General features: G+C 44.3%; 2 protein-coding genes across 6 annotated transcripts in view; one reads left to right on the top strand and one right to left on the bottom strand.

The window, feature by feature from the left end:
- Positions 1-608: 608 nt before the first annotated feature.
- On the top strand, positions 609-4146 carry LOC135717538 (protein C3orf33 homolog). Of its 2 annotated transcripts, none has more exons than XM_065239670.1 (5): positions 609-736; positions 929-1079; positions 3159-3218; positions 3286-3803; positions 3864-4146. In XM_065239670.1, exons 2-5 carry the CDS (start codon positions 993-995, stop codon positions 3967-3969), a joined length of 771 nt encoding a protein of 256 aa, XP_065095742.1. In that variant the 5' UTR covers positions 609-736; positions 929-992; the 3' UTR covers positions 3970-4146. The 2 variants fall into 2 exon arrangements, with proteins under 2 accessions (XP_065095742.1, XP_065095741.1); XM_065239669.1 differs by having other exon boundaries at positions 919-1079.
- A 15025-nt stretch (positions 4147-19171) lies between these two features.
- LOC135717661 (solute carrier family 35 member F3) overlaps positions 19172-26092 on the bottom strand; it is a 272141-nt gene continuing 265220 nt past the window's right edge. For 2 of the 4 annotated variants that reach the window (XM_065239852.1, XM_065239855.1), the window contains one exon: positions 21127-21324. In XM_065239852.1, coding sequence (XP_065095924.1) covers positions 21213-21324 — 112 coding nt within the window. In that variant the 3' untranslated portion in view covers positions 21127-21212. Of the gene's footprint in view, positions 21325-26092 lie in introns of all 4 variants that reach the window. The other 2 variants (XR_010520328.1, XM_065239850.1) reach the window with 2 other exon arrangements.

Below are 26092 nucleotides of genomic sequence, written 5' to 3'. Positions count from 1 at the left end.
GAGAGGCTCAGTAAGCTGCAAGCAGCAAGTAAATGAACTAATTATTTTCAGTCAGTAATGCATTTTCTCATCTCCCGGAAGACTTCACGTTAGATTGTCAGATCAAATTTGCTTTTTAATCGGGTCATGACCCAACAAGCGGGGGCCCAACTAATATTCAGTCCAAGTATTAAAAGCACAACCAGCAAATTTCGACTGCAGAGAACAGCCAGTCTAAGAATACTATTTGACTTCAAAATTCTAATGGGTATAAAAAAGTAATTTTAAATAGTTTGAGTGAAGTGTTACTTCGCTGTACCAAATTATACACAGTGAATAAAATCTGAATCCATTCATTACGCTTGGAAAATAAAAAATAAAAAATGACCGTACATTACCAAACAGGACAGACCTATTATTGTGTTCAATATTGCATGCACGAATCCAAGAAGTCAAATTGTGTGCAAGTGGGCATCATTTTCTGAACCGCTGCTGTCAATCCGATTCTTGCATTCAACCATTCACAGTTACAGTAACAGCTGACGATGATGGTTTCGATGATTGCCATGACAGGCGAGTGAAACCGTAAGGCCGTAGTTTAAGGGGTTTGTTTTTATTTCATCAACCACATCAGTATCATCAACCTGTTGTTGTATGTGGAAAACTTTTCGATCCGTCGATGTGTCTTAAAAACTAAAAACTGTTCTATTACACAAGAGTTGAATTTTTGTATCAAACAGCATTCTACTCATAACAGGTAAGTGCAAATCACGGTGTCAATAATACTGACCTTGAGTTGATTTATCAGAGCGCCACCCCCTCCCCCAATCACAATGATCCCATGATCCAATGAAGTCATCCCAACAAGATGAGACCAAAATAAAAACGCAGACAAACACGGGTTCGTTTGTTGATGTTAATTTTTTTTCTCTCTCGGAGTCTATTTTAGGTGAAAGCGATTTCGTTTTATTTCGTTTGGCCACGACGTAAAGAAGTTCAAAAGCTGAAAGAAGATGGCTGCGGGAAGTGCACCTTTGGAAGATAAGAGCTATTTTCAGCGGTTTTGTGATTACATGAGCCATGATACCAAAGGAGTAGAGGTAGGTGATTTTTGATGGCATGGGTTTGGGAGGGATTTGTGGGCTAAAATTGACTAATGTATGTAATAGAGCCGATTCTTGACAGCAACCTATTTCTTTGAAATATTATCCAGTGTATATCTAGTTTGGTCAATCCTCATTTTAAAAACATTTTCTAGTCTTCTAAAAAATCCATGTACTGGTTAATACTCTTATTGCACCAAAATATACCTTAAAGGTCTAGCTTTAACACGTATGTGAAAGAGTTGGAATCACAGTGATGTTAAATCAGTAGAAGAAAAAAGTTTGATGCTTAAAGAGGCTATCCACATTGAGAAAGCGATTTTAAATTGGCTCAGTACTTGACTAGCCTATGGGTCCCAAGTACATCTATAAGCGTACCCCATTTAATCGAAATTCAAGTACTACATTATGTTTGTTTTGATTCGCTATGAAAGTTTGACAGATAAAATGAGGGGTTCGTGGATTTTCCTATGTTTCGAGGGGTACATCGATTAGCTTGGGACCGAAGATAGTACCAGAGCTCTCTATGGTCACGTCTTCCTTCGGAAGGGAAGTAAAACCGTTGGTCCCGGCTCATGTGTGTTGAATGGGTGCGATATCCTACGCAGGTGTGGAAGCACCGATGTCCGTCGGTGATTGGCACTAGATTGCGGAACAGAGACCGACGTTGAATAAAGGAAAGAAGATGAAGAATACTCAGGCCTATTCTGCGCGGCGTGTGGGGTGAGGTGACAGTGAAGTGATGGTTAAGTGACAGTTGTCACCTCGATTTACACAATTGTCACTTCACTAATGGCAGCGAATCACCTCACCTCACACGTCGCGCAGAATTGGCCTAAAGGCCCAAACGCAATGTGGGTGGAAACGGAAAGTTTGACAGTTGCCTCAAATGACATCAAGATGTCTAACCGAAGTCGATTTGGTTCTAATTAGTTTTCAATCCGACAAGTAGGCTTACTCAGATCGGGCTTTTCACGCAGAAAAATTTACCGTCGAAACAAAAATATTTTAGGTAAATTTAAACGTAAACTCAGTTTGTTCTGGCCACAAACATAAACTAGGTTGATTTCAAACGTATTCTACGTTTGAATCCATTGATAATAATGTTTAAAACAAAAATAATGTTACGTTTATTTTAAAAATATTCGTGTTGAAAATAAACGTGAATATTTTTGATTTATTTGAAAACTATATGCAATCAAAAATTAATATTTTTATTTGAAACATGCTTTTCATGTTTAAAATAAACAAACATATATTGAAATTATTTTATCATTTGAATACTGAAAAAATCAAAATAAAATGGATAGCAAATTAATGGAAATTCCTGTGATTATGGAAAGTCTGTGGATGTTTGGATACGGGAGGCCGTCGGGGTGGGTGCCCGATCCGATCCAGTTCAGTAAAACCGGTGAAACTTTGTGATATTAGCGTCATTTTGTCGTTTCTGACGCTGGTCCTCATACCGGCCTCTTTCTAAGTTTAGTGTTCGGGGATGATCTGTTTTTTATTCGACGTCGGGTAGGGGGTGAGGATGATATGGGGATCGGTATCAGAAACGACAAATTGACGTTAATATTGTGATGTTCCACCGGTTTTGTCGAGCTTGGAACAATTGCTTGCGTGGGTTTCCGGACCCTCTATTTCGGTTTCGCCGCTTGCAGGCCGTTTTCGGTTAAGTTTGCCGAATGTAAAAAAAAGGAAAAAAGGACACGCTAAAAATTGACTACCCAGATTATGTATTGTTGAAATAAACATGCTTTTGAATTTATTTTAAACATACATATTTTTGTTGAAAACATGTTTGTAATTTACTTTGAACTATTCATATTTTTATTTAATAAACATATATATTTTTAACTTAAATGAACAAAATTTGGTTCCGTGTACTGCCGGTGCCGTTCCGCTTCCGCTGTCATTGCGCTTGGGCCTTAACTGTGAACTATTGTGGAGAAGTTTGATGGTTACCCCCACCTATGATTATTTCTTTTTAGATAGATTTGCTCCATGCGTGCAGTTGGGGATTACAAAGTTTTTTTTTTATTTCTTTCATAACTTGTCCTGTCTTATTTCCAGATTGTCACATACACGGTATCCGGAATTCTGTTCGTAGTTGCGTACAATAAAATCAGACCGGTAATGCAGCGTTTTGTAAATCCCGTCTCCATTTGAGCATTTCTTATCTTTTACAACTGTCCCGCAGATAACCCGCTTCGGTAAACCTTCGGACATTCCGAACCACTTCATCCGAGAGCAGATTCCACAGTACGGTCGTGTTCGTAAGATCGAACCTTCCATTCAATCCGGCCCGCTGCTCATCGTCAAACACCGTCCTCCGCTCAATGTGTTCTTCTGGTCCAATAAAACTCTCCCGGTCAAGGTGGCCGGAGTTGACCTCAACGCCAACGGATACTCGTGGCTTCAATCGGTTGTCGTCGATCGGCAGGTCACATTTCTTCCCGTCAAAGCTGACACCGGCAAAGATTACGTTGAATGTAGCGTGTGGTTTAACGAGTTTTCATCGGACAAGAAATGGCTCAGAAAGGTCGATTTGGGCCAAGCGCTGCTACAGTTGGGTTTTGCCAAGCTAAGTGTCCCAGTGCCACGGACGAAGATTGTCAGCAAGGATCCCTACGAACAGCAGATTCATGCGTACTTTATGAAGTTGGCTCACAGTGAAAATCTGGCGAAGGGTCGACGAATCGGACTTTGGCAGCAAGCGTGAGTATCGATTAATAAAATAGCTTTAACTGATCATCTAATAAATGCAATTTCCTACAGTCTTCCACCGAAGGTACTGCCCGCGCGGCTTTGGCAGACCATGTGGGACAGCATGGTTCAACGTCTGTCGCCTTCGTCGCACCGTGTGCCAGAATTGGTACGATGAACGGCATCATTATTAGCATCAGTAGCGCAGCCCTCCGTGTCCCAAACAAGCGCAACAAATCAGCCAAGTATAGCATTAACTCGACTTTTTTGTTTTTACAAAAAATGACAAACACTTGTTAGTTGTTGCTGAGTTGAATAGTATTTCCTTTACACAATCGTCAATTTGCTAAGAAAGTGCTTAAAATCCGTCACACAATCACAAAAACAGCCAACGCGGATTTCGGAGGCGCGAGCGTGCCCGTGTCGAATTAGCGGAATGCAACTGCTGCCACCGCGCCGTTCGTCACCGTTGAGAGGGAAGTCGAAGCATGATTCGGCTCCGATTTTTTGGCAAATTTGCAACCGATGATGGCGGTATTGATGAATACCTGTTGTGTTTTTTTTCTAGCATATTGTGTTGGTTTATATATTAGGATACGTATGCAGTTCGATTCGACTGAGACGGGTTTCGAAGAAGTGAATAATAGCGCAAAGGTCGGTGTACATAAATATAAGGCCTGTTGAAAGAGAAAGTGTGGAAATGGGTTTGATTGAGGAACGGTTTGATTTTTTGCTGTAAGAAGACGGTTTTGAAGATGCCTTTAATTTGGTTTAAATTGGTAATACTACTTACTTTCACAGTTCGAAAAGTTGTATACAACTTTCCTCTGAAGAACGCGTTACCCACTGAGTTTTTCTCGACGGGTTTTCAACCAATCGCTCTGATTTTCAGCGAGTGACTAGTTCTTTATTGACATTACTCACATGCAAAAAATTAGACCAACTGGTTGCAAACCCGCCGAGAAAAAGCGGTGTGTAGAACTCAGTGGATAATGCGTTCTTCGAAGGATAGCTGTATATATTTGTTATTTACATTTTAGATCGAAGGTTGAAGGCATGACCACTAGACTGATGCAAATTTTGAATGTTTTGCTCCACAAGTTTTAAACGATCCCATATTGGGTCCTAATCATCTTGCCAAAATTTGAGCCCATTTGGTTACAACCTGACTTCGCACAAACCGTTTGAAATTCATATGGTTATTACCATGGGAAAATCAAGTTTTTCGTTGGTATCATTCTAAACATGCTGCATGGCGGTTTGATGACATATTCGTTATTTGCAATTATAGAAAATTTTGTAAGCTACAACTTTCTAGAGGACCGAAAGTTTGTAGGACTTATAGAAAAATTGTTATTCAATAAGACTTAAAAACATAACTTTTCCACTCATGATTTATTAGTTTATCTGCCAACACTGGTATGAGGAAATTATCCCTAGTAAGCCAAGCCAATGCATTTGTTTTCAATATGTCAATCACGTGAGAAACCGCATCATGGGTACAGAAAAGGTGTTGCGTTCTAACTTGAATGTGTTCCTCGTGGGACCGGTGAAAGCAGACTTTGTTTTGCAGAAGATTCCGACCAATAGAGAGACATTGCAGGTGTTTTTCTTTTTCCGACTTGTTGACAAGATTTCCATTAAAGAAAGTCTCACAGCAACGATCAAAAAAGTCGAAAACCTGCTGGTGGATAAACTGAAGCGAAGTGATGTTATTAAAAAGGAGATTAATCGGTTTTTTGTAACCTGGTGATGTATGTAGTTGCATATAAGTATTGTGAAATATATTATATAATAAATGATTTATTTATAGATCTACAATCAATTAAAAAACGGAATAATGAGAGTGACATCTACCGGCGGCAGCAATTCATTCGAAAATTATCGGGACCATTTAAGTGTATATTGATTCCTCAAGCAGAGATGGTATTTTAATCATTCTTACCGTTAAACTAAATTGGCAGTACATTATGTTCTGACAGAAAAATACATTTATTAACTTTAGAGCGTTCATGATGCAAACATCAGCGGTAAAACGGAAGATATACTGTTCCATAATTTTACACCGGAACCGGGTTCATCACATGGCAATGAAGGCAGGTCTCGTAAAATATCAAACTATTGACGTCTACCGTGACTGCTACTATAGGCAGAATTGGCATGACGGATGGAAACGCAGAAATGCTATTGGATGCGCTTATCAAGGATAAACTTATCGACTCTTCCAAAAATAATTATACAGTAAACTACAGCTCGATCAGACATCATCGTATGAAACACTGTGAGAAGCTGACCGAATAGGTAGGTTAACTTCTGACATGATTCTATATGCACGTTATTATACCAATTATCATTTATCATTGACATGTCAGATGAATTTCAAACGATTTGTGCCAAGTCAGGTTGTAGCCAAATGGGCTCAAATTTTGGCAAGATGATTAGGACCCAATATGGGATCGTTTAAGACTTGTGGAGCAAAAACTTCAACATTTGCATCAGTCTAATGACCACGAGTGTGGTAGTCAACGTTCTATTGGGTTCTGCTGAAAGACTCTTTAATAAAGTAACCTTACCTAACCTAACAACAATTGAGTTCTTTAATAGTTTTGAGGTAATTGCATATTCGTAATCTGCATGTCAAATAAAACCAAAATTCAAAATTTCATCAATTTTAGTGCACTGCAACTATTTTAAATAAGTTCGATTACATTAGTAAAAATAACCATCATGGCACTCAATGCTGTGTTCTTAAAATTTGAGCTAAGTAATCGTAAACAGTATTTTTCGATGGGCCTTCCCAACAAACAATTTTAGCTGCAGCTTAGCTTATACAGGCAAAAATTAGCTGCATAAGGCAAATTTTGGCTGTATAAGCTAATCTGCAGCTAAAATTGTTTGTTGGGTGTTGGGGGGGGGGGGGGGGTGGTTCATGGCTTTGAGTACGAAAGTGACCCCGTTGGCTTCGTACCACTCCAAGATGTGGGAGAAATCACCGACCACCTATCTCCAGATAAACCATCCTACCGTTTCCTACCCCTCACATCATCATGATGACATCTATGGCAGTTGCCAACATCGCAGACTAAAAACAACACCAGCTTTACGAGCAGTAGCAGGCGTACAGTTATTTCTCATACCTTGTTCCATTCCACATTCTGTATTCCTAGAGTATAGTTATTATTAAAGACCGTGTGAAACAAGTTCGGCCTCGTGTATCTTGTATATTAGAAAGAATTCCTTTTTCGTGGTTTTCTCCGGTTCGCTTCGTTTCTGCTGGTTCTGCCCACAGGTTATGGGCCCAGATCGAGGAAAGTGCGGAAAAGTGACGGACATTAGAAGAAAAAACGGGTCGGTCGGTTGATCGGTCGAGTGCGCGAGTGTGACTTCATTTTGTTTTCTGCCACGTGGCGGAATCTCGGTGAAATGGCGGAGGGTGCAAAAGTGTCTTTGCCGAAGCTCACCCAGTCGAACTGGAGCTCCTGGAAGCAGCGTATGGAGTGGCTGCTGGAGCGAGAGGACCTTTGGGAAGTGATTATTGTTGCTAAGTCAGAACCCGAGACGGAAGAATGGAGGGCAAAAGACCGAAAAGCGCGGGCAAACATTGGGCTCTGTCTGGACGAGAGCCAATTTATAGTAGTGAAAAATTGTGAAAGTGCGAAGGGAATGTGGGAAGCATTAAAAACCCATCACGAGAAAGTGTCTATGTCAACGATTGTTCACTACCTGAACCTTTTGTGCAGTGCTAGTTTGTCGGAGGGTGGCTGCATGGCAGCTCACCTTGAGAACATGGAAGATTTGTTTGACAAGCTCACGGCAGCCGGTCAGAATCTTGAGGAGTCACTGCGCATCGCGATGGTGTTTCGTAGTGTGCAACCGCAGCAATCCTACCTGAATCTGGTGCATGGAATGCAGAGCCAGATAAACGCGGACTGGACAGTGATGATGGTGAAGAATCGATTGTTGGAAGAGTATCGTCAATGCCGAAATCGTGATGAATCGCTTGCACAGGATGTGAAAGCAATGAAGTTAGATGCTGCGAGTGGCAAGAAGGAACGTTTGTGTTATTTTTGTCAGCAACCGGGACACCTTCGGAAGCACTGTAAAAAGTGGCGTGCGCAGAAGAATGGTGATTTCGAGAAGAAGCCGTAAAGTGAAGACAAAAATCCAAAGGCCAAACAAGCTGATTGTGATGCCACTGGTAGTGCGGTTTGCTTTGTGGCTGGTGCAGTGATTCGTAACTGTTGGGTGATCGACAGTGGCGCTACGTGCCACATGACGTGTGACAGGTCGTTTTTCACGGAGTTGTGGGTAACCGTCGGTACGACAGTGACTCTGGCCGATGGAAAGAAGACGAAAGCGTCAGGCATCGGTAAAGGAATCGTATACAGTGAGAACGCGCGCGGTGAGAGAGTCGAAGTTACTCTGAAAAATGTACTGTTCGTTCCGGAATTAGACGGTGGGTTGATTTCTGTCGGAGCGTTGGCCGCGAACGGTTTTTCCGCGAAGTTCGGCGTGTCGGGTTGTGAAATTCGTAATGCACACGATGAAGTGGTTGTGATTGGTGATAAATCGGGCAGTTTGTATAAGCTGCGAATCCAGGAGTGTTCGCTCAAAGTGGCAGGTGATCATCACGAGCGGTGCCAGCATACGTGGCATCGTCGAGTTGGACACCGGGAACCCGATGTTCTGCGACGATTGAAATCGAAGGATCTGGTGCGTGGTTTTGTAATGAAAGACTGCGGTGTGCGTATCACATGCGAGAGCTGCCTACAGGGGAAGTTGGCACGAGCGCCATTTCCTGCTTTGGCCGAGCGAAAGACTTCGAGACCTCTGGAGCTGATCCATACGGACTTGTGTGGGCCTATGGAGACCACAACACCCTCAGGTAATCGATATATTATGACCTTAATTGACGATTACAGCCGTTACGCCGTGGTGCACCTGCTGAAGCGCAAGGATGAGGCTGCAGATAAAATTAAGCAGTACGTTCGTTGGGTGCAGAATGTGTTTGGGAGGAAGCCCCTAGTGTTTCGCTCTGATGGCGGGGGCGAATATACCGGTCGTGCTCTCCGGGAATTTTATGAATCGGAAGGGATTAAAGCGCAATACACGATGCCCTATTCGCCCCAACAAAATGGAATGGCGGAGCGGAAAAATCGGTCGCTGCAGGAGATGGCTCTATCTATGTTAGCCGACGCGGATATGACGAAGTTGTACTGGGGCGAGGCTGTACTGACGGCAGCATATCTTCAAAACCGGTTGCCGTCACGGGTGGTTAATAAGATTCCTTTTGAGATATGGACGGGCGAGAAACTATATTTGGCTGATCTTCGTGATCTTCGGCTGTGATGCTTACGTACAGGTGCCGGAGCAGAAACGTTCAAAACTCGACTAGAAGTCGGTGAAGCTTACCTTCGTAGGGTACGTGGAAGATCGTAAAGGGTATCGTTTTGTGGACCGTTCAACCAATAAAATTACGGTCAGCCGGGATGCCAAGTTCATAGAACTGGGAAATGGGTCTGATCAAGCCAAGAAACAGACTGAACCTGAAACGGCCGAGGTACCTGAGGTAGAGATCCCGATCGCTGGAGGAGACAACAATCAGATTCTCGATGAGGAGATTATTGAACCTGAGGATGATGACAGTGGGTCGTCGTCGGATTTTGAAGGTTGGGCCGACGCCGTGTCCGATGATTCTGAAGGTGTTCGGGTTCAGGAGGAGCAAGGAGCACAGAGGCGAGGTAGGCGTAATCGCGGTGTCCTACCGGCGCGTTACGATGACTTCGTAGTCGGGATTGCTAGAAATGAAGCCGACGAACCGACGGATTACCGTGAAGCGCTGCAGTGCCCTGAATGGAAGGAAGCAATGAATCAGGAGTTGAATTCCCACGCGGTGAACCAGACTTGGGACTTAGTTCAATTGCCACCAGGGAAGAAGGCTGTTGGGTCACGCTGGGTTTTCAAACTGAAGTGTGATGAAGCAGGTGACGTAGTGAAATACAAGGCAAGGCTAGTGGCACAGGGGTACCGACAGCGCTATGGTGAAGATTACCTGGATGTTTTTACACCAGTGACGAGACAGGAGACCTTCCGGGCGTTGTTAGCCGTAGTGGGTAAGCGAGGAATGGTGCTCCATCATTTCGACGTTAAGACGGCGTATTAATATGGTACGATTGAGGAGGAGCTTTATATGCGCCAGCCTCCAGGATTCGTGACTAGCGGGAAGGAGAAACTTGTCTGTAAACTAAGGAAAAGTATTTACGGACTTAAGCAGTCAGCACGCTGCTGGAACCGTGCTCGGATTCAAGCAATGTTCTTCTGATTCCTGTTTGTACGTTCGGGACGACGATCGAGGTGTAGTATTCTTGCTAATCTACGTGGATGACATCCTGGTTGGCAGCACGGACGAAGAATTGATCACTGATGTGTTTGAATCGTTGCGGAAGGAGTTTGATGTTACGAACCTCGGAGCTGTGAAGCATTTTTTAGGATTCGAAGTTCAATGTGTGAGCGGATTCTACAGCTTGCGGCTGACAAACTACATTAGGACGCTGATCAAGAAGTTTGGCCTTGAGGACTGTAAGCCGTCGAGTACCCCAATGGATCCTGGGTACGTAGGAGTGAACGATTCCAGTTTCTCATTGGAGCTCTTTTGTACGTGGCGGTGAATGCCAGGCCAGACATAGCTTCGAGTGTCTCAATACTTGGTCGAAAGGTAAGTGCGCCGACTGAGATGGACTGGAAAGCTGCGAAACGTATCGTGAGCTACTTGAAGGGAACTATGGATATGCGACTGAGATTTGAACCCGGACAGGAATGGGCACTGGTCGGCTACTCCGATGCCGATTGGGCAGGAGATCATGCAAGTAGGAGATCCACTTCAGGGTTCATATTCTTTTTTGGATGCGGCCCCATCGCTTGGGTGAGTCGGCGTCAATCGTGCGTCAGCTTGTTATCGATGGAAGCTGAGTACATCGCTTTAAGTAAAACGTGCCAAGAGCTACTTGGTGTTCGAAGATAATCAAAGCTGTTTGTCTTTCATCAAAGCTGAGCGTACAAGCAAAAGGTCCAAACATATAGACACGAGACAACATTTTGTGAAGAATATGACGGAGCGAGGCAAAGTTGATCTGGTCTACTGTCCAACGGAGCGGATGATAGCGGACGCACTCACAAAACCCCTGGGTGCGACTAAATTTCGACAGCTGGTGGAGATGAGCGGGCTTTCGAGATGAGTCGATCCGGTGCTCGTTGAGGAGGAGTGTGGCAGAAATCACCGACCACCTATCTCCAGATAAACCATCCTACCGTTTCCTACCCCTCACATCATCATGATGACATCTATGGCAGTTGCCAACATCGCAGACTAAAAACAACACCAGCTTTACGAGCAGTAGCAGGCGTACAGTTATTTCTCATACCTTGTTCCATTCCACATTCTGTATTCCTAGAGTATAGTTATTATTAAAGACCGTGTGAAACAAGTTCGGCCTCGTGTATCTTGTATATTACAAAGAATTCCTTTTTCGTGGTTTTCTCCGGTTCGCTTCGTTTCTGCTGGTTCTGCCCACACAGGACAACATTTGAATAGTGGTACGAAACTAGATCCGGCCAGAAGATCGTAGGGCCCTCGTGTTGCTTCTGTTGAACGCTTCTGTAGACACTCCTTGAGGTAGATCTCCCCGTTTACAGTCCCAGTAGTCACGAACGTTTGCCACATGAGCAGATCGCTTGTCAAATCATGTATTTCTTGGCAAACTTTAGAAGTTTCTGCTTCCTTACTTCCTGGGGAACAGTAGCCCCGGAAGCTGCCGGAAGTCCGCCTTGACGTAAGTCTTATCATCCATGATGAGACAATGAGGCTTCGTCAGCATCTGGGTGTACAGTTTCCAGGCCCGTGACTTTCCCACCGTATTTTGCCGTTCGTCACGATTTTGAGCCTTCTGCACTTTGTACGTATGCAGTCCCTCCCGGTCCTTGGCTCTCTGAACGTAATACTTGGACAGATTCAACTTTTTGGCCACATCTCTGACCGAACCATCACTAATAGAACATCCATGCTGACCGCATTTCTCTTTCCGTTCGATGTTCAGAGTTTCGTAGTAACGTTTAATCACACGACTCACCGTTTAATCACACGATTTCGAGTTGTTTTCCGATGTCCCGATGAGAGAGTTAAGGATTTTCCAGGTGCTTGCGCAAAATCAATACACTCTTAACTACTTCTATCCAAATTTTCAAGAAAAAATACCCAATGGGTAATTTTCTACAGCTTTTTTTTTCCGTGATGTAGTTTTATGTGGGACACTCTTTAAACAAGCCAATCGATTAGAAATTTGGCTACAAATTTCATTTGTATATTTATTAATATTCCATAGGTATACATTTTATTAACATTCAATATTTACACAAATGTTCAACTTTTGCAATAGTGATCAAAATTATCACCGATTGCCTGCAAACAGCGCATTCCCTAACGCAGATTTCAAAATCGAATTCGATCCTGTCTCCCTGAAAGAAACTTATTCAATCACCGCGTGGTCGCAAACAGCAAGTTGCAGCCCACATGAGCGTCCATTATCTGAAGAAGGATGACGAAGCCTCACCGTTACTGATCGGGATCCATCTTCGTGAGTGGGCCATTTATGCCAAGCGCGCCACCCTCGTTCAAAACAACATACAGCTCGCCAGTCTCATCAATGTTGAACACCCTAATAGCTCAGCATTACCATAGAGGTAACTAGGGTTCACTTCGGCAAACGACGATCTTCACTATTCCCACGTGGCTCCGTTGTCTGACCGACAAGGGCGGTTCACGGAGAATCTTCTGATTGTCCCACGTTGACTTCCGAATTCTAGCTCTTCAATAGCCGACTTTCCTCAACGAATCTCGAGCGACAACGTTACAGGGTTAGAGCGGGCAATCTGGGGTCGCCAAGACTCTGAAAATACCCTTCTCCCGACCGAGGAGGCCGTGATTTGGCGTGTATATGACACCGAGAAACGTGCATAACCGTGACACTTGTCTTCGCTGGTTTAAACAGACTCTCACTCGAGCACCGTGCAAATAACCGCACAATCCACGAGACGTATCGGTCCTTCGTGGGATTATTAAGATTCACCGCGTGTACGAAAGGTCCAACATCCTTCCAAGATGCCTTCGAGAAGGGTCTAAAATTTACTTTTCGCGTCGATCTCCGTGTACCTCCATCTTCGGTGATAGATCCGTACACTCTGCTTTTCGCTGATCCCAAACATTTCCTCTATCCCATCCTCACCTTCTCAACTTTCTTTCTCTCTCTCTCTTTCGCCGCTTGGCTTCCGGAAAAAAACGTAAAACCATTTCGTTCCATCGGAAATGTGATGCAAAAAATCATGACACTCACGTGACACTCGTCTTCGCATCAACCGACTATCGCTGACAAATCGTTTTGTCACGCAGTGAGAGTTAGAGCTATGGCAAACAACAATCACCAGTAATGGTCGCTGCTCACAAACAAAACGTTACACTCGCTGCTGATGATGAAAAGCAGAATGAAAACAGGGAAGACTTCTGCAGTACGATCATGAGAAAAAGCGAAACGACAAAAGAAAATGAAAACAATGCCTACGCATTCCAAGTTCGTCTCGGCAGGCGCGACTGTGTGAGTTACAAACAAAGCAGGCAACATGAAACGGAAGCTGTTGGGCTCAATCACCAACACACTCACATAAGCAAGCAAAGCAGCAACTACTTCAAAACGAGCACAGATGAGTGTCGTGATTGTCGGGAATGACCAGATCGGTGATAGTTCACAACAGAAGACGACATTCATCAGTTGCTTTTTACTTCTTTCGTCAACTTGATGGATGGTCATGGAGAGAGCTTCGACGAGCACATTGATAGGAATGTACAAAGCGTTACATGAAAGTTATGTGAAATTCACATGGATATTTTCCACTGGTTATGTGATTTATTTTATGAGAGTAGTGAATGTAGGGCTACAAAATGGTGAGTGACAATCTGGAAGGAGCGATATACCTAGCTCCGGTCCTCAAAAGCTCCTACCTAACGCCTCCACGAGTCATATGATCACAAAAGACTGCCAGCTGAAACATGGACACTGCTGGTTGGCGTAGCCTGGGCAATGTTGTCAATCCGACAATAGCAGAGTGAGAAGGTGCGACGCGAACACTGGCGCGGTAACCATAGCACGGTGATAGAGGAAATGTTTCGCCAACCCGAGCGTCTGTTCACCATGGAGGTGCGGCTCAAACAGCGTCTGACTGGCATCCAGCGGCTGAATAAGAAATGCTCTTCCCCGGAAGCTACACCTAAAATGGCAGCCCCATCACGGCGGAGAGGAGACTTTAGGCCAACCACCTACTGTCTCTGAAACCTTTACAATTGTTACAGAAACTAACAGAGAAAGACATCGAACTGATATAACGGCAACGACTTTTAGCGCAAAACAACGGACACGAATTGGATCATGGAATGTATTGACGTTAGCCCAGCAGGGTAAACTGGCACAACTCGCCAAGGAGGCGCGACGCATGAAGCTAGAAATCCTGGGACTGAGTGAAGTTCGTTGGCCAAACTTTGGAGAACACAAACTGCCGTCGGGACAGGTACTATTATACTCTGGTATTCGAGGTGGAAACGCTCCCCGCCATCGTGGAGTTGGTCTCCTACTTAGCGTCCAGGCAAGTGCTGCGCTCATCAAGTGGGAGCCTGTTAATGAGAGGATAATCGTTGCCAGATTTAGAACACGGGTTCGTAACCTTACCATAATCCAATGTTATGCGCCAACCGATGCTGCCGAGCTACAGGACAAGGAGATTTTTTACAGTCAACTGAATGCCGTCGTGGATAAGGTTCCAAAGGGTGACATCAAGATCTACACTGGCGACTTCAATGCGAACATCGGCTCCGACAACACGGACTATGAGCGTGTCATGGGACGCCATGGTATTATTATTATTCATCGGACAAACCACGGTCTACATGAATTAACTTATACTAGGCACCCTTAACACTATAGCATTGATCAAAGTCGTTGAATGAAAACATTAATACTAACATTGAAATCAAATAGATAAAAAACTTGGTTGAATTCAACACACATTGCCCTAATAGGTTCATTCTGAGCATAATCGGTCCTCTGAAAGTTAAGCCTCAAGATCTGCCGTTGACGGAGTTGTCTGGGTGTAATACCAAGGTTTATTCGAGAGAGTATGTAAGGAGCGTCAATTTCTCCTAATAGCAGCTTCGCACCAAATACTGCTTTCTGTTGGCTTCGCCTGCTTTCCAGAGTTGTCATTCCTAGCAGGCGACAGCGACTCTCGTACGGTGGTAAATCGTTTGGGTTATTCCAAGGCAGGAACCGCGTATCTTTCGAATCGTGATTGAACTGCTTCTATCCTTTTTATTCAGACCTCGTGGTGAGGACTCCACACGACAGAAGAAGATTCTAGCCCGGAACGTACAAGGGAGTAGTACAGTGATAGTAAGCAGTACGGGTCGCGAAACTCTTTCGAAATGCGGAAGATGAATCCCAGATTTCTGTTAGCCCTAGCGATGATGTTGGAGTAATGACTCCAAGATCCCTGATGCTTGTGACTCTTTCCAATGCTTCTCCACGAATCGTGTATGGCCAGCAGATTGGAGATTTCTTGCGGGTGAAATATATCACGGCACATTTGTTCACACTTATAACGAGATGATTCCTGTCACACCAGCCTTAGAAGAGATCAATATACTGTTGAAGCTTCTGGCAGTCTTCTATAGATCGTATTATCAAGTACAATTTTAGATCATCTGCATACAAGATTTTACACCCGTCTGGTAGGAGAGAGCAGACATCGTTGAAAAACAGGGAAAATAACAGTGGTCCAAGATTGCTTCCTTGTGGAACTCCTGAGCTGTTGCTGAAAACGTTCTACTCAAAAGTGCCAAGTTTCACACAAAGACGACGGTTCACAAGGTAAGATTCCATCCATTTGACAAACCGAGTTTCAACTCCTAAGCGTTCGAGTTTTGCGAGCAGGATTCGGTGATTGACACGATCGAATGCGGCTTTTAAGTCCGTATAAATGGAATCCATTTGATGACCATCGTGCATACTTAGAAGGCAGCTAGATGTGAACTGAAATGAACGAGAACGGTAAGCTGTTTGCAGAATTTTGGGGCAATAACGACATGATGATCGAGGGCTCGCTCTTCCCCCATCGGCCAGTGCACAAAGTCACGTGGGTTTCCCGTGATGGACATACCGAAAATCAGATCGACCACATCTGCATCAGCCGAAAATGGAGACGGAGCCTTCTTGATGTTCGGAATAAACGCAGCGCCGACATCGCGACTGACCATCACCTTCTAATCGGTGAAATCCGCCTACGCATGGCGCGGATCCAGCGACGGGAGGAGAGACTCGGGCGGCGGTTCGACACACGCCGACTTGAAGATCCAGCGGTAAAAAGGTCTTTTGTTGAAGAACTTGAGACTCGAGCTGCGGACGTTCCAGAAGGTGGCAGCGTAGAAGAACAATGGACGGCCATCAAGAATGCCTTTATAGAAACAAGCGAGAACAACTTGGGTGAGCTGCGCACCCAGAGGAAAGAGTGGATCACAGATGAAACCTGGCGGAAGATTGAGGAGCGTAGAGAAGCAAAAGCCGCGATAGAGCGGGCGAGAACCAGAGGAGCCAAGAACGAAGCCCGTCAACGGTACTCGGCTCTAGAGAAGGAAGTCAAGCGCTCTTGTAGACGGGACAAGCGAGCGTGGGTGAACTCCCTGGCCGACGAAGGGGAGAAAGCCGCAAACACTGGCGATATACGCCTCCTCTACGATATCTCACGACGCCTGAGTGGAGCAAGGATGAACCCGAGGATGCCAGTGAAGGACACGACTGGACAATTGCTTACCGACCCCACTGACCAGCTGAAACGCTGGTTTGAGCACTTCGAACAACTTCTTCAAGTTTCGACGGCCAACCAGCCATCAACATCTCGGCATGATCCGCCTAGGGTGCGGCACATCACTCGCGTCAATTCCGAGGCCCCATCACTGCAGGAGATTGAAACAGCTATCTGAAGCATGAAATCCAACAAGGCTCCAGGGGTCGATCGCATATCAGCAGAGATACTCAAAGCTGACCCCATGCTATCCGCACAAATGTTGCATCAACTATTCTGTAATATCTGGGACACCGTGACTTTTCTGGCCGACTGGATGCAGGGCATCTTAGTGAAGGTCCCAAAGAAGGGGGATCTGACTTTGTGCGACAATTGGCGAGGCATCATGTTACTGTGTATTGTTCTCAAAGTTCTGTGCAAAGTTATCCTGAATCGGATACAGGAGAAGATCGACGCGACTCTCCGACGGCAGCAGGCAGGATTCCGTGCCGGAAGATCTTGTGTGGACCATATTGTCACGCTCCTCATCATCCTGGAGCAGTTCAATGAATTCCAAGAGTCCCTTTATTTGGTATTCATTGACTACGAAAAAGCTTTCGACCGTCTCAATCACGAGAATCTGTGGGGCGCCCTGAGACGCAAGGGAGTCCCGGATAAAATCGCCAACCTCATCGAAGCGCAGTATGAGGCTTTCACGTGCAGAGTTCTGCATAACGGAGCCTTGTCCGACCCTATCCGAGTAGTCGCTGGTGTGAGACAAGGATGTATACTATCACCGCTACTGTTTCTCATCGTAATCGACGAGATCATGGTAGGTGCAATTGACCGTGTACCGAACCGTGGACTGCTTTGGCAGCCTATCACCATGGAGCATCTCAACGACTTCAATTTAGCTGATGATGTTGCTCTACTAGCACAACGGCGCTCTGATATGCAGAGTAAGCTCAATGACCTAGCCGAACGCTCCTCTGCGGCGGGTCTCACCATCAACGTCAACAAGACCAAATCGTTGGATATCAACACGGGAAACCCTTCCAACTTTACGGTAGCGGGGCAAGCAGTGGAGAAGGTCGAAATTTTCCAATATCTTGGCAGCCAAATAGCGTCGGACGGCGGGACCAAGAGAGGCATAGGTGCACGAATCAAGAAGGCTAGGGCTGCCTTTGCGAATTTACGAAACGTATGGAGACCCAACCAGATAAGTCAACGCACCAAAATCTGAATTTTCAACTCGAACGTGAAATCTGTGTTGTTATACGCCAGCGAGACGTGGTGTGTATCAGCAGAGAACACTCAAAAGCTGCAGGTCTTCATCATCCGATGCCTGCGGTACATAATTCGTGCCTGGTGGCCTCACAACTGAATCTCGAATGCCGAGCTCCATCGTCGATGTCATCAGAAGCCGATAGCAACAGAAATTCGAGAGCGAAAGTGGAGGTGGGTCGGCCACACACTTCGACGGGGCGGAAACGAAATCTGCAAGCAAGCGCTGGATTGGAATCCGGCAGGACATCGCAGCAGAGGCAGACCCAGGGGCTCATGGCGGCGGAGCCTCAATAAGGAAATTAAGCAAGTCGATAGGAATCTGACCTGGGCCCAAGGGTCAAGGCAAAAGCGAGCAGCCGCCCAGGATGGAAGTTTTTCACGTTAGCCCTTTGCACCGCTGGTGGTGCACAGGACCCTTAAGTAAGTAAGTGTAGTGAATGTAACTTTTACTTGTGAACTAGGAACCGAAATATTGTTTATTTCCATTTTAAATGTTGTCAGAACATGAAACCACCGTATAGTGATCCTATGTATGCTTTAACAATTCGTGGAATATATTTATTCAAGCTCGAACCAGAGCTCGAATCATTTTACAGAATCATCTTTGCGGCAAATGCAGCGCAGTAGGCCTGGCCGTTTTGATGATTGTGTCATATCTCACAGATATGTTGCAAACATCAATGTTGTCAGGAAAGATGATTAGGCGTTATCTAACCTAATCATTTTCCAGGATGCTTTCTCGTATTGGCTGCGTTTGTGTTAGATTAGATTAGATTAGACCTTCGGAATTTCAGAGGTGAGCTTTGTATTCTGTAAATTATGTCCAGATGGTCGTTCAGACTTGTCATTGAATATTTTGTCGATGGAGTTTGTATCAAAAGTCTGGATCCAGAGCAAATAAATGGAAAGTATCGAAGAACAAAGTCGTATTTAGAGGATTTCGCTAACTGAAAGACTTTTTACTGAAATACGATTTGACTGAAAGTCCGCTAACTGAAACAAGTGTCAGTTAAAGGATATTTAGCTATCAAATGTGTGTGCATTTCAAATTGACAAGATTAACCAAATGACCAAATGATGGTTTATAGCATAATAAAATTTGAAATCGTACTTGGCTACGATATTAGTGACGAATTTTTCCAGTTCTCCAGCTCGCATCGATTCACAGCCGATTGGCAGTCATCGCAAAGACACAAAAAAAAAAACGCGTGAGACGATTTTTACAGAATTTGGCTAGGTTAGTGTATCACTTTTATTGAAAAATTCTAACACTTTCTATTCCTTCCATGGTTCTGGTGCTGCTTTCACATTCGTTTTTAACATTATCCAAACTACCGACAGGTAACGAAACGTAAATAGACATTCATCATGTACTATTATTGTTTTATTTTTCTTCTTGTTCTTGTATTTATACATTAAAATCGATAAATTAAATCACCGTTCCATTAACAGTTGCTTTACTCATTTCATCTTCCCGGCTATTGACCACCGAACGTCCGTAAGTGCTAAAGTTTAAAAATTGAACGTTTCTATTTATTGTTTGTTATTCCAGAGTTGCTATCAAATGCAGTATTTTTTTTTTTGTTTAGTAAAAACAGTGATTAGTTGATTTTGCTCTTCTTGCTATCCGCTTTGCTGGACAAAAAATGACGACATCTTTGAAGTTCGCTGAAATGCTCGCAAAAAATTTGATTGTTACAGTTACTGTTGTATTTTGTTTTACAATAAAGTTTTCGTTATATTTTGTCGTGTTTTGAATATTGGGGAAATTGAATTTACAAAAGTGAAATTGATGTGATTTTTGTGATGGTGTCTTCTACCAGAAAATATGAATTTGCTTTAAATGTTGCATCCAGGAGTGGATCTAGTGCTTTGCAGATTATTGGGAGTTACTTATCATTCTCTGATTAATTTTAGGGAATTGTTTTTTTTTTTCATTTTTGACAATGTTCTATCACGTTTGGCTATAAATGTACCATCCTATTCTAATCTTAAATACTAGTTTGGGAATGTTTCCGATCGCTATTTTTGTTTCTCGTTATTTAATAGTGAACCACTTAAACGGTACAGCTTGTGGTGCATGATTTTGATGAAAATATATCCTTAATTTGTGGAAACTTCAGAAATGAGTATTGAATTTATCACAATTCCTTCGTTTTGCCACAAACTGTACACGGGGAAGAAAGTTCGCTTTCTCTTATCATTCAGCCACTTCTGTCAAGTTTTTGTCATTTCTGTTCGCTTTTGAGTTGGCAAATTCTGTTTTTCTTTTATTTGACGATATTGCTTGCCATGTTTCTGTCGACTTATTATTTTTTTTTGTAATTTTGGATTAATTGGCATCTAAAGTGTAAACGGTGCTGAAACTTGATTTTTTTTTCGGTGTTGGATTCGAAAATGTGGCATCCTTCTCTGTGATTTTGTTTTCGTTTTTTTAGATTAAATGTTTACAACACTGCTTGCTTGCTGCACGACTGTTTTTGTGCCTCATGTTGCATTTGATAAGCACACATGCTACAACCATCACCGGGACGAGACAAATGTCCCTGTCAACTCTGTGTTCCTGTGTCCAGGAAGTAATCATTTACATCGCGATTGACGAATAAAAAAAAGCTGTTCGAGAAATTTGGAAAATAGAGTTGATTGTTTCGTTGCTAGTTCTATCATGGTGAAACTAAAACATCAAATGAAATACCTGAAATTCTTCAACAATATTTATCACTCCTAATGTTCAAAGGCAAGTGAATTGAATTAGTGATTCTGACTGAGTTTCCTTTTGAATCAAGAAACTGTACCATGACCGATGGTAAATCAATAATGAAGAAAGTTACAAAAGTGATGTCAATTCTGGTGTCAAGCAGTGCTACCATCCCTTCTTCTGATCTCCTCGCCATTGAAATGTATATCTAAATATAGTAATATCGAAGTAATGTTAATGAGTTTAAGCAACATGGGTTCAGATGGAATGATCTCGTTAATGCTTGGAATACAGAAGATCTCGAAGAATCTACTGCAGCGACCCATACGAACTACTCCGGCCATTGATCTGCCTCGAGGATGGTTGTGCCATAGTCGAACTTACACCACCACCCCCAAACTTCCGTCCACCGAAGTTGGTCGTCTCCGTCAGCGAGTAGTGACGTAGCTTGGAGTTCAAACTAACGCTATCGCTGCCATAGTCGCTACGAATGTAGTGCTGAAAGTGATGCATATGCTGCTGTGGCTGCTGCTGCTGCTGGTACTGTTGCTGCTCGGCGGTCATCTCACCCGGCCAGAGGGAGAGCGAAGATGCGATCGAATGTAGCCCGTCCGATAGTCGATGACGTCGCGATGCTGGGATGGAGTTCCGCTTCGCGGATGACGGCCCCATCTGGAATGGAATGGGGAGGAGTTTGAAAAGTGAGTTGAGATTTCGTGTTGAATTTTAAGATTGGACTCAGTTTTGTGTTTCCCAGTCAATTCATCTATGGAATATTCCTTATAAGATCCAAAGAGCAATAAAATCAAGCTTCGCGATCAACTCGATAACAACGGGAGCACTTTTCCCGTCTGCTTTTGGAATTGTTCATTTTTTCTCTTTGTTAACTGCCGAGCACTTGCGTTGTTGTACCTACATGTGGGTTTTCAGTTACCATTTTATTGTGGGTTTACCAATCGATGTTAAACCAATGTGTATTCTTCGCTAGATGTTTTTTATTACGTAGGACTACGTCTTTAATTTCTATACTGGGGGTCATATTGAAAAAAAAAATAAAATTCAGACATGTAACGAAAAATCCCAAGCACGGACGTAACGATAGAGCGCAAATCGAACGCATGACATATTGCGCATGCTCACATGAGTGTGCTCACCGCTCGGTTGACCGCTCACCATTTCACCAATGAATGAAATGGAGGAGAAAAGCAGCGGCAATAAAAACGCTTGCCAAATCGTTTTCTTCATCAGAGTCATCATTCTATGCTTGAACGTCAATCAGTACAGTTCGGTCTTTGCTCGCTCTGTCGAGTTGTTCTAAAGTTCCTGGTTTGTTCCAAACATTCGCAGTTTAATCGCGTCGTCAGAAGTGTCGGTCGCTTCGTGTGATGGGAAGACAGCGCTCCCGGAGCAGGCTCTGAGAGAAAACGGAGAAGAAGAACAGCGGTGAGGGTAGCTTGAGTGTACCTATTTCGAATAGGTACGCTACTCTTCCCACCGATGTTGGGAATACCACCTCAGCCACGGCGAAGTGGTCTAGGAAGAGGAAGAAAAATCAGGGCCAGTCCGATGGTGCGAGTGGTCGTCAGCGAACGTCAGCGTCATTAGCAGGCATCGACTAAAAACTCAGAATGGTTCAAAAAACACTGGTGCTACTCTAGAATAAGGGAGCGCGTCCCTTATATTTGGAAGGAGAAAGAGGCTAAGGAGAGAGAGATTTCATATTTAGGAGAGGGTAGTTGGACAGCTCAGATGCTACTTGCGTATAGCACAATCGAGTAGTGCACGGTGTTATGACGGAAATAGCACTTTTCAATCGGGAAAGACGTGGCTTAGAGATTTACAAGAATGGCTGCATATGTTAGGCTAGGTGCAGAATATTTTTACACTCATATAATATATGTTGCAGTGACTGTATGGTATTCAAAAGCGTAGGAAAATGCAAATTTTGATGCTTTTCCCAATTTTCTTTATGATCGATGTGTAATTTTCTTCACAAGGTGTTTAGCTCCGGTCGACATTCCGGCGAAAAATCTAAGCCAACCCGACACCAACCTGACTTCTATCAAACCCCAACCCGATGTTGAACCGACATAAACCCCAAATTGACCCGACAACAACACGACATTGGGTCGACACCAACCTTAAATTAGCCTTACTTTGATCCGACATCGGGTCAACTTGTCTATTCGGGACCATTTTGCTGGGTTTCTTCCACACTCCACTGTCGTATATCAAATGATAGTGGGTGACTTAATTGACAGTGCCAATGAGCTTCGAATGAGAAAGGGGCTCTTCAAATGATGGGCACAGCGGTGCCGGTGGTGTAGTGGTAAGCGTGATAACCTCTCACCCCAGCAGGCCTGGGTTCACTCAGTCGGCGCCACCGGGATTTTGTGAGGCATAACATCTCTGATCACGCCTTCCTTCGGAAGGGAAGTAAAGCCGTTGGTCCCCGGTTCATGAGTTTATGAGTCGATAGGTAAGGTCCAGGTGTAGGAGTTACCTCCCTGGCGTCGGTAGCATTGGTGCTCAGCACGGAAAACAAGATTGACGGAAAACAAATCAAGGAAAAAAAATATTATGGGCACGAGAGAATTTTTTTCACAGAATCGATTTAATAGTTGTATTGGTTCATCTTCAATCGAATGAAATTTCAAGAACAACATGTGAAAAGGACCCAACCCATCAACGTCACTGGGTAGGGGAAACTTTCTTCTTCCCGATGATGTTGTTGGTTTGCGTAAGTGACCCTCGGTTGGCGAGAAAAGGGCTTACAAATGTTTGTTTACATAAAGCTTGTATGCCCTTTTCTCATGTGGCTCTTGAATTAACAGCACTGATGCTAGCTATAGAGAAAGAGACTTAACACCGTTGGAGCGGCAGCTCTCGAACACAAGAAGAATGAAATGTGCTGCACGATTTAAAATGGTCTTTCACGTCTCTTTGGAAATGAAAGTGCAGTCTCGCAACAGCGTGTGTTTTACTCGCAAAAAATTGAGTAGCACCCGATCCCTGGTCATTGGTGATTTCGGTGACGCCGTCGACAACGAAACTGCTGCCAGCCCGAGTGCAGTAAAAATGAAGCTTCCTCCACTGGTGATTGGCGATCTCTCATCGTTCGGCGTTGCAGCTGAGTTTAAGGTCGACAGGATCGGCACCAAGGTACGAAAGCGGAGTACGAGGTGACCGTGAAATACCTGAAGGATTCCAAGACGGAATTATTCACGCATGACATCCCCGGTGAGAAGCCCTTCAAGGTTGTCATCAGGGGTCTACCAAACTTCGACCCCAAGATGGTCGAAGCTGAAATCAAGGACCGGTACAAGCTATCCCCAATAGCTGTCTTCCGAATGACAAGGAGACAAAAACGTGAAGACGTAGGGTTTTTGATCTAATTTCCGTCCTACTAAGCACAACCCGCGTTTTACCTCTTTTTTTAACGGATATGAACAAAAAATTGAAAATTTCAGTCAAGGATGACTTCTAAATTTATTCACAATTCCATACATACCGTTGGATTAGATAAAAAGTAACAAGTTTTTGAGATATAGTTTAAAATCCAATACTGCTTCTTGATTCTAAATTCGTCCTATGAGTTTCAATTCCGTCCAAACGCATTGAAACGCCATTAGATTTTCTTCGTCCTACGGACAATTGTAGAAAAAAGAGATTCGCTAGGAGCGCTTCTTTTGTTTAGAGAACAATTAGCGTAAATATTCATACAATGTGCTCTAATAGGATTTATTTTGAAGCTAATGAACTAACGCATCGGAACAAACCTATTATTGATTTGTGTACAGTGAAATCATTGATATTATTGATCTTTTCTGATCGATAGAATGGAAATGGGCGATTACGACGAAGTAGCGCTCTACCCTACCCAGATTGTCTTTTCCTGGTGCACTTCCAGAAAGAGACGTTGACGCTCAATGCGCTGCAAGCCATCCGATCGATCTACTCCATCATCGTACGGTGGGAGCCATACCGTGATCGCCATCGTGACGTAACGCTGTACCAGAGGTGCCTCAATTTTGGAGGTACCCGCAACTGCAACATTAAGCTACGCCGCGGCAATTGCACTCACAAACACGCCACTTCTGACTGCCCTGCGGATGGAGCCGTGGCGTTAAAATGCGCCAACTGTGGTTGTGCACATCAAAGTTCCGACAGACAGTGCTCCAAACGCGAGGACTTCAAACACATCCGAAAGCAGGCGGCAAGCAACAATCAACCAGGACGCAAGAAGGACAAAACCCCAGCATTCAGGATGGAGGATTTCCCGCCTCTTCGTGCTCCCCAGCAAAGACAAGCAAATTTCCGGGTGCAACCCCCCCCCCCCCTGAAGAAGCTCCGGTGATTCTGCTGGACAAAGATCTCTACCACCCCTGGCTTCTGGAGACAACCACCAACGCAAAGCAACAACCCCGATCTATTATCAGCAGATGAACTGATGGAAATCTTCATCAACATGACCGGTGCTCTTCGTAAGTGCCGCAATAAACCCGAGCAGATCGCAGTCCTCGGTAAGTTCATCATCCAGTATGGCGTCTAAACCGCTAACTATCATCACCTCGAACGCTTACTCTGTAAGAGCTAAACACATTGAGCTTTCCGACTTCCTCCGCAAGCACAGCCTCGACGTGGGTCTTCTAACCGAGACCCATCTAAAATCCGGCGACAGCTTCTGGTTGCCTGACCAAAACATTATTCGGCTTGATCGCACCAGCAACAGGGGGTGGTGGTGTTGCAGTCGTCGTCAAGAAAGGGATAAAATACCACAGTGTGCCGCCAGCAGTGGACTAGCGGTTAAATTCAAGAAAGACTTGTCCACCATCACCCGTACTGGTTCTCGCTTCGTAGTTGGAGGAGATCAAAACGCTCGCCATGAGGCCTGGCGGAACCACCAGCAGAACCAGAACGGTCGTCTGCTGTTCGACCACACACAGCATGGGCTACCATCGCGTAAACTGGGCCCAGTTTGGACGCGTTGTAGACAGACATTTAATCGACAACCCGGCGCTTGACACCGTGGAGAACATCGACCGAGCGTTGGAGGGATTCCATCAAGCCAAGCTGACGAGGCGTGCGTCCGACGAGTTCCTGCGAGCGGTAAGTTCATTGCCATTGATTCCCACACCCAACCCTTGATTCGCATGATAAATATTCATAGACTCCAGTTCCAAAGAACCGGAGATCTAGCGAGGAAATGTGAAATGGCCGATCTGAACAAGGAGATTGCTTCCAGAATGATCTCACTCCGGAATGAAAGTTTCGGGTGGCTGGTGCTGGTGCGGCTCGTCCAAAATTTGGACATTCTGTTGCGACAGAGATGATCACGACAAATTTGGTAGGACCCTGAAGGACGCGGACATCGGAGGATATTTAAGTAGCTTCAGCATCTTTCGACGATCCACTGCAGTCGTTCCGTTAGGCTGACTAC

Source organism: Ochlerotatus camptorhynchus, unplaced genomic scaffold, assembly GCF_037179485.1.
Source record: "Ochlerotatus camptorhynchus isolate MF236.1 unplaced genomic scaffold, CSIRO-AGI_Acam_v1.1 ptg000062l, whole genome shotgun sequence".
Classification (NCBI taxonomy): Eukaryota; Metazoa; Arthropoda; class Insecta; order Diptera; family Culicidae; genus Ochlerotatus; species Ochlerotatus camptorhynchus.
Note: the sequence above shows the minus strand (reverse complement) of the source record. Positions and strands in the feature narration are given on the sequence as shown.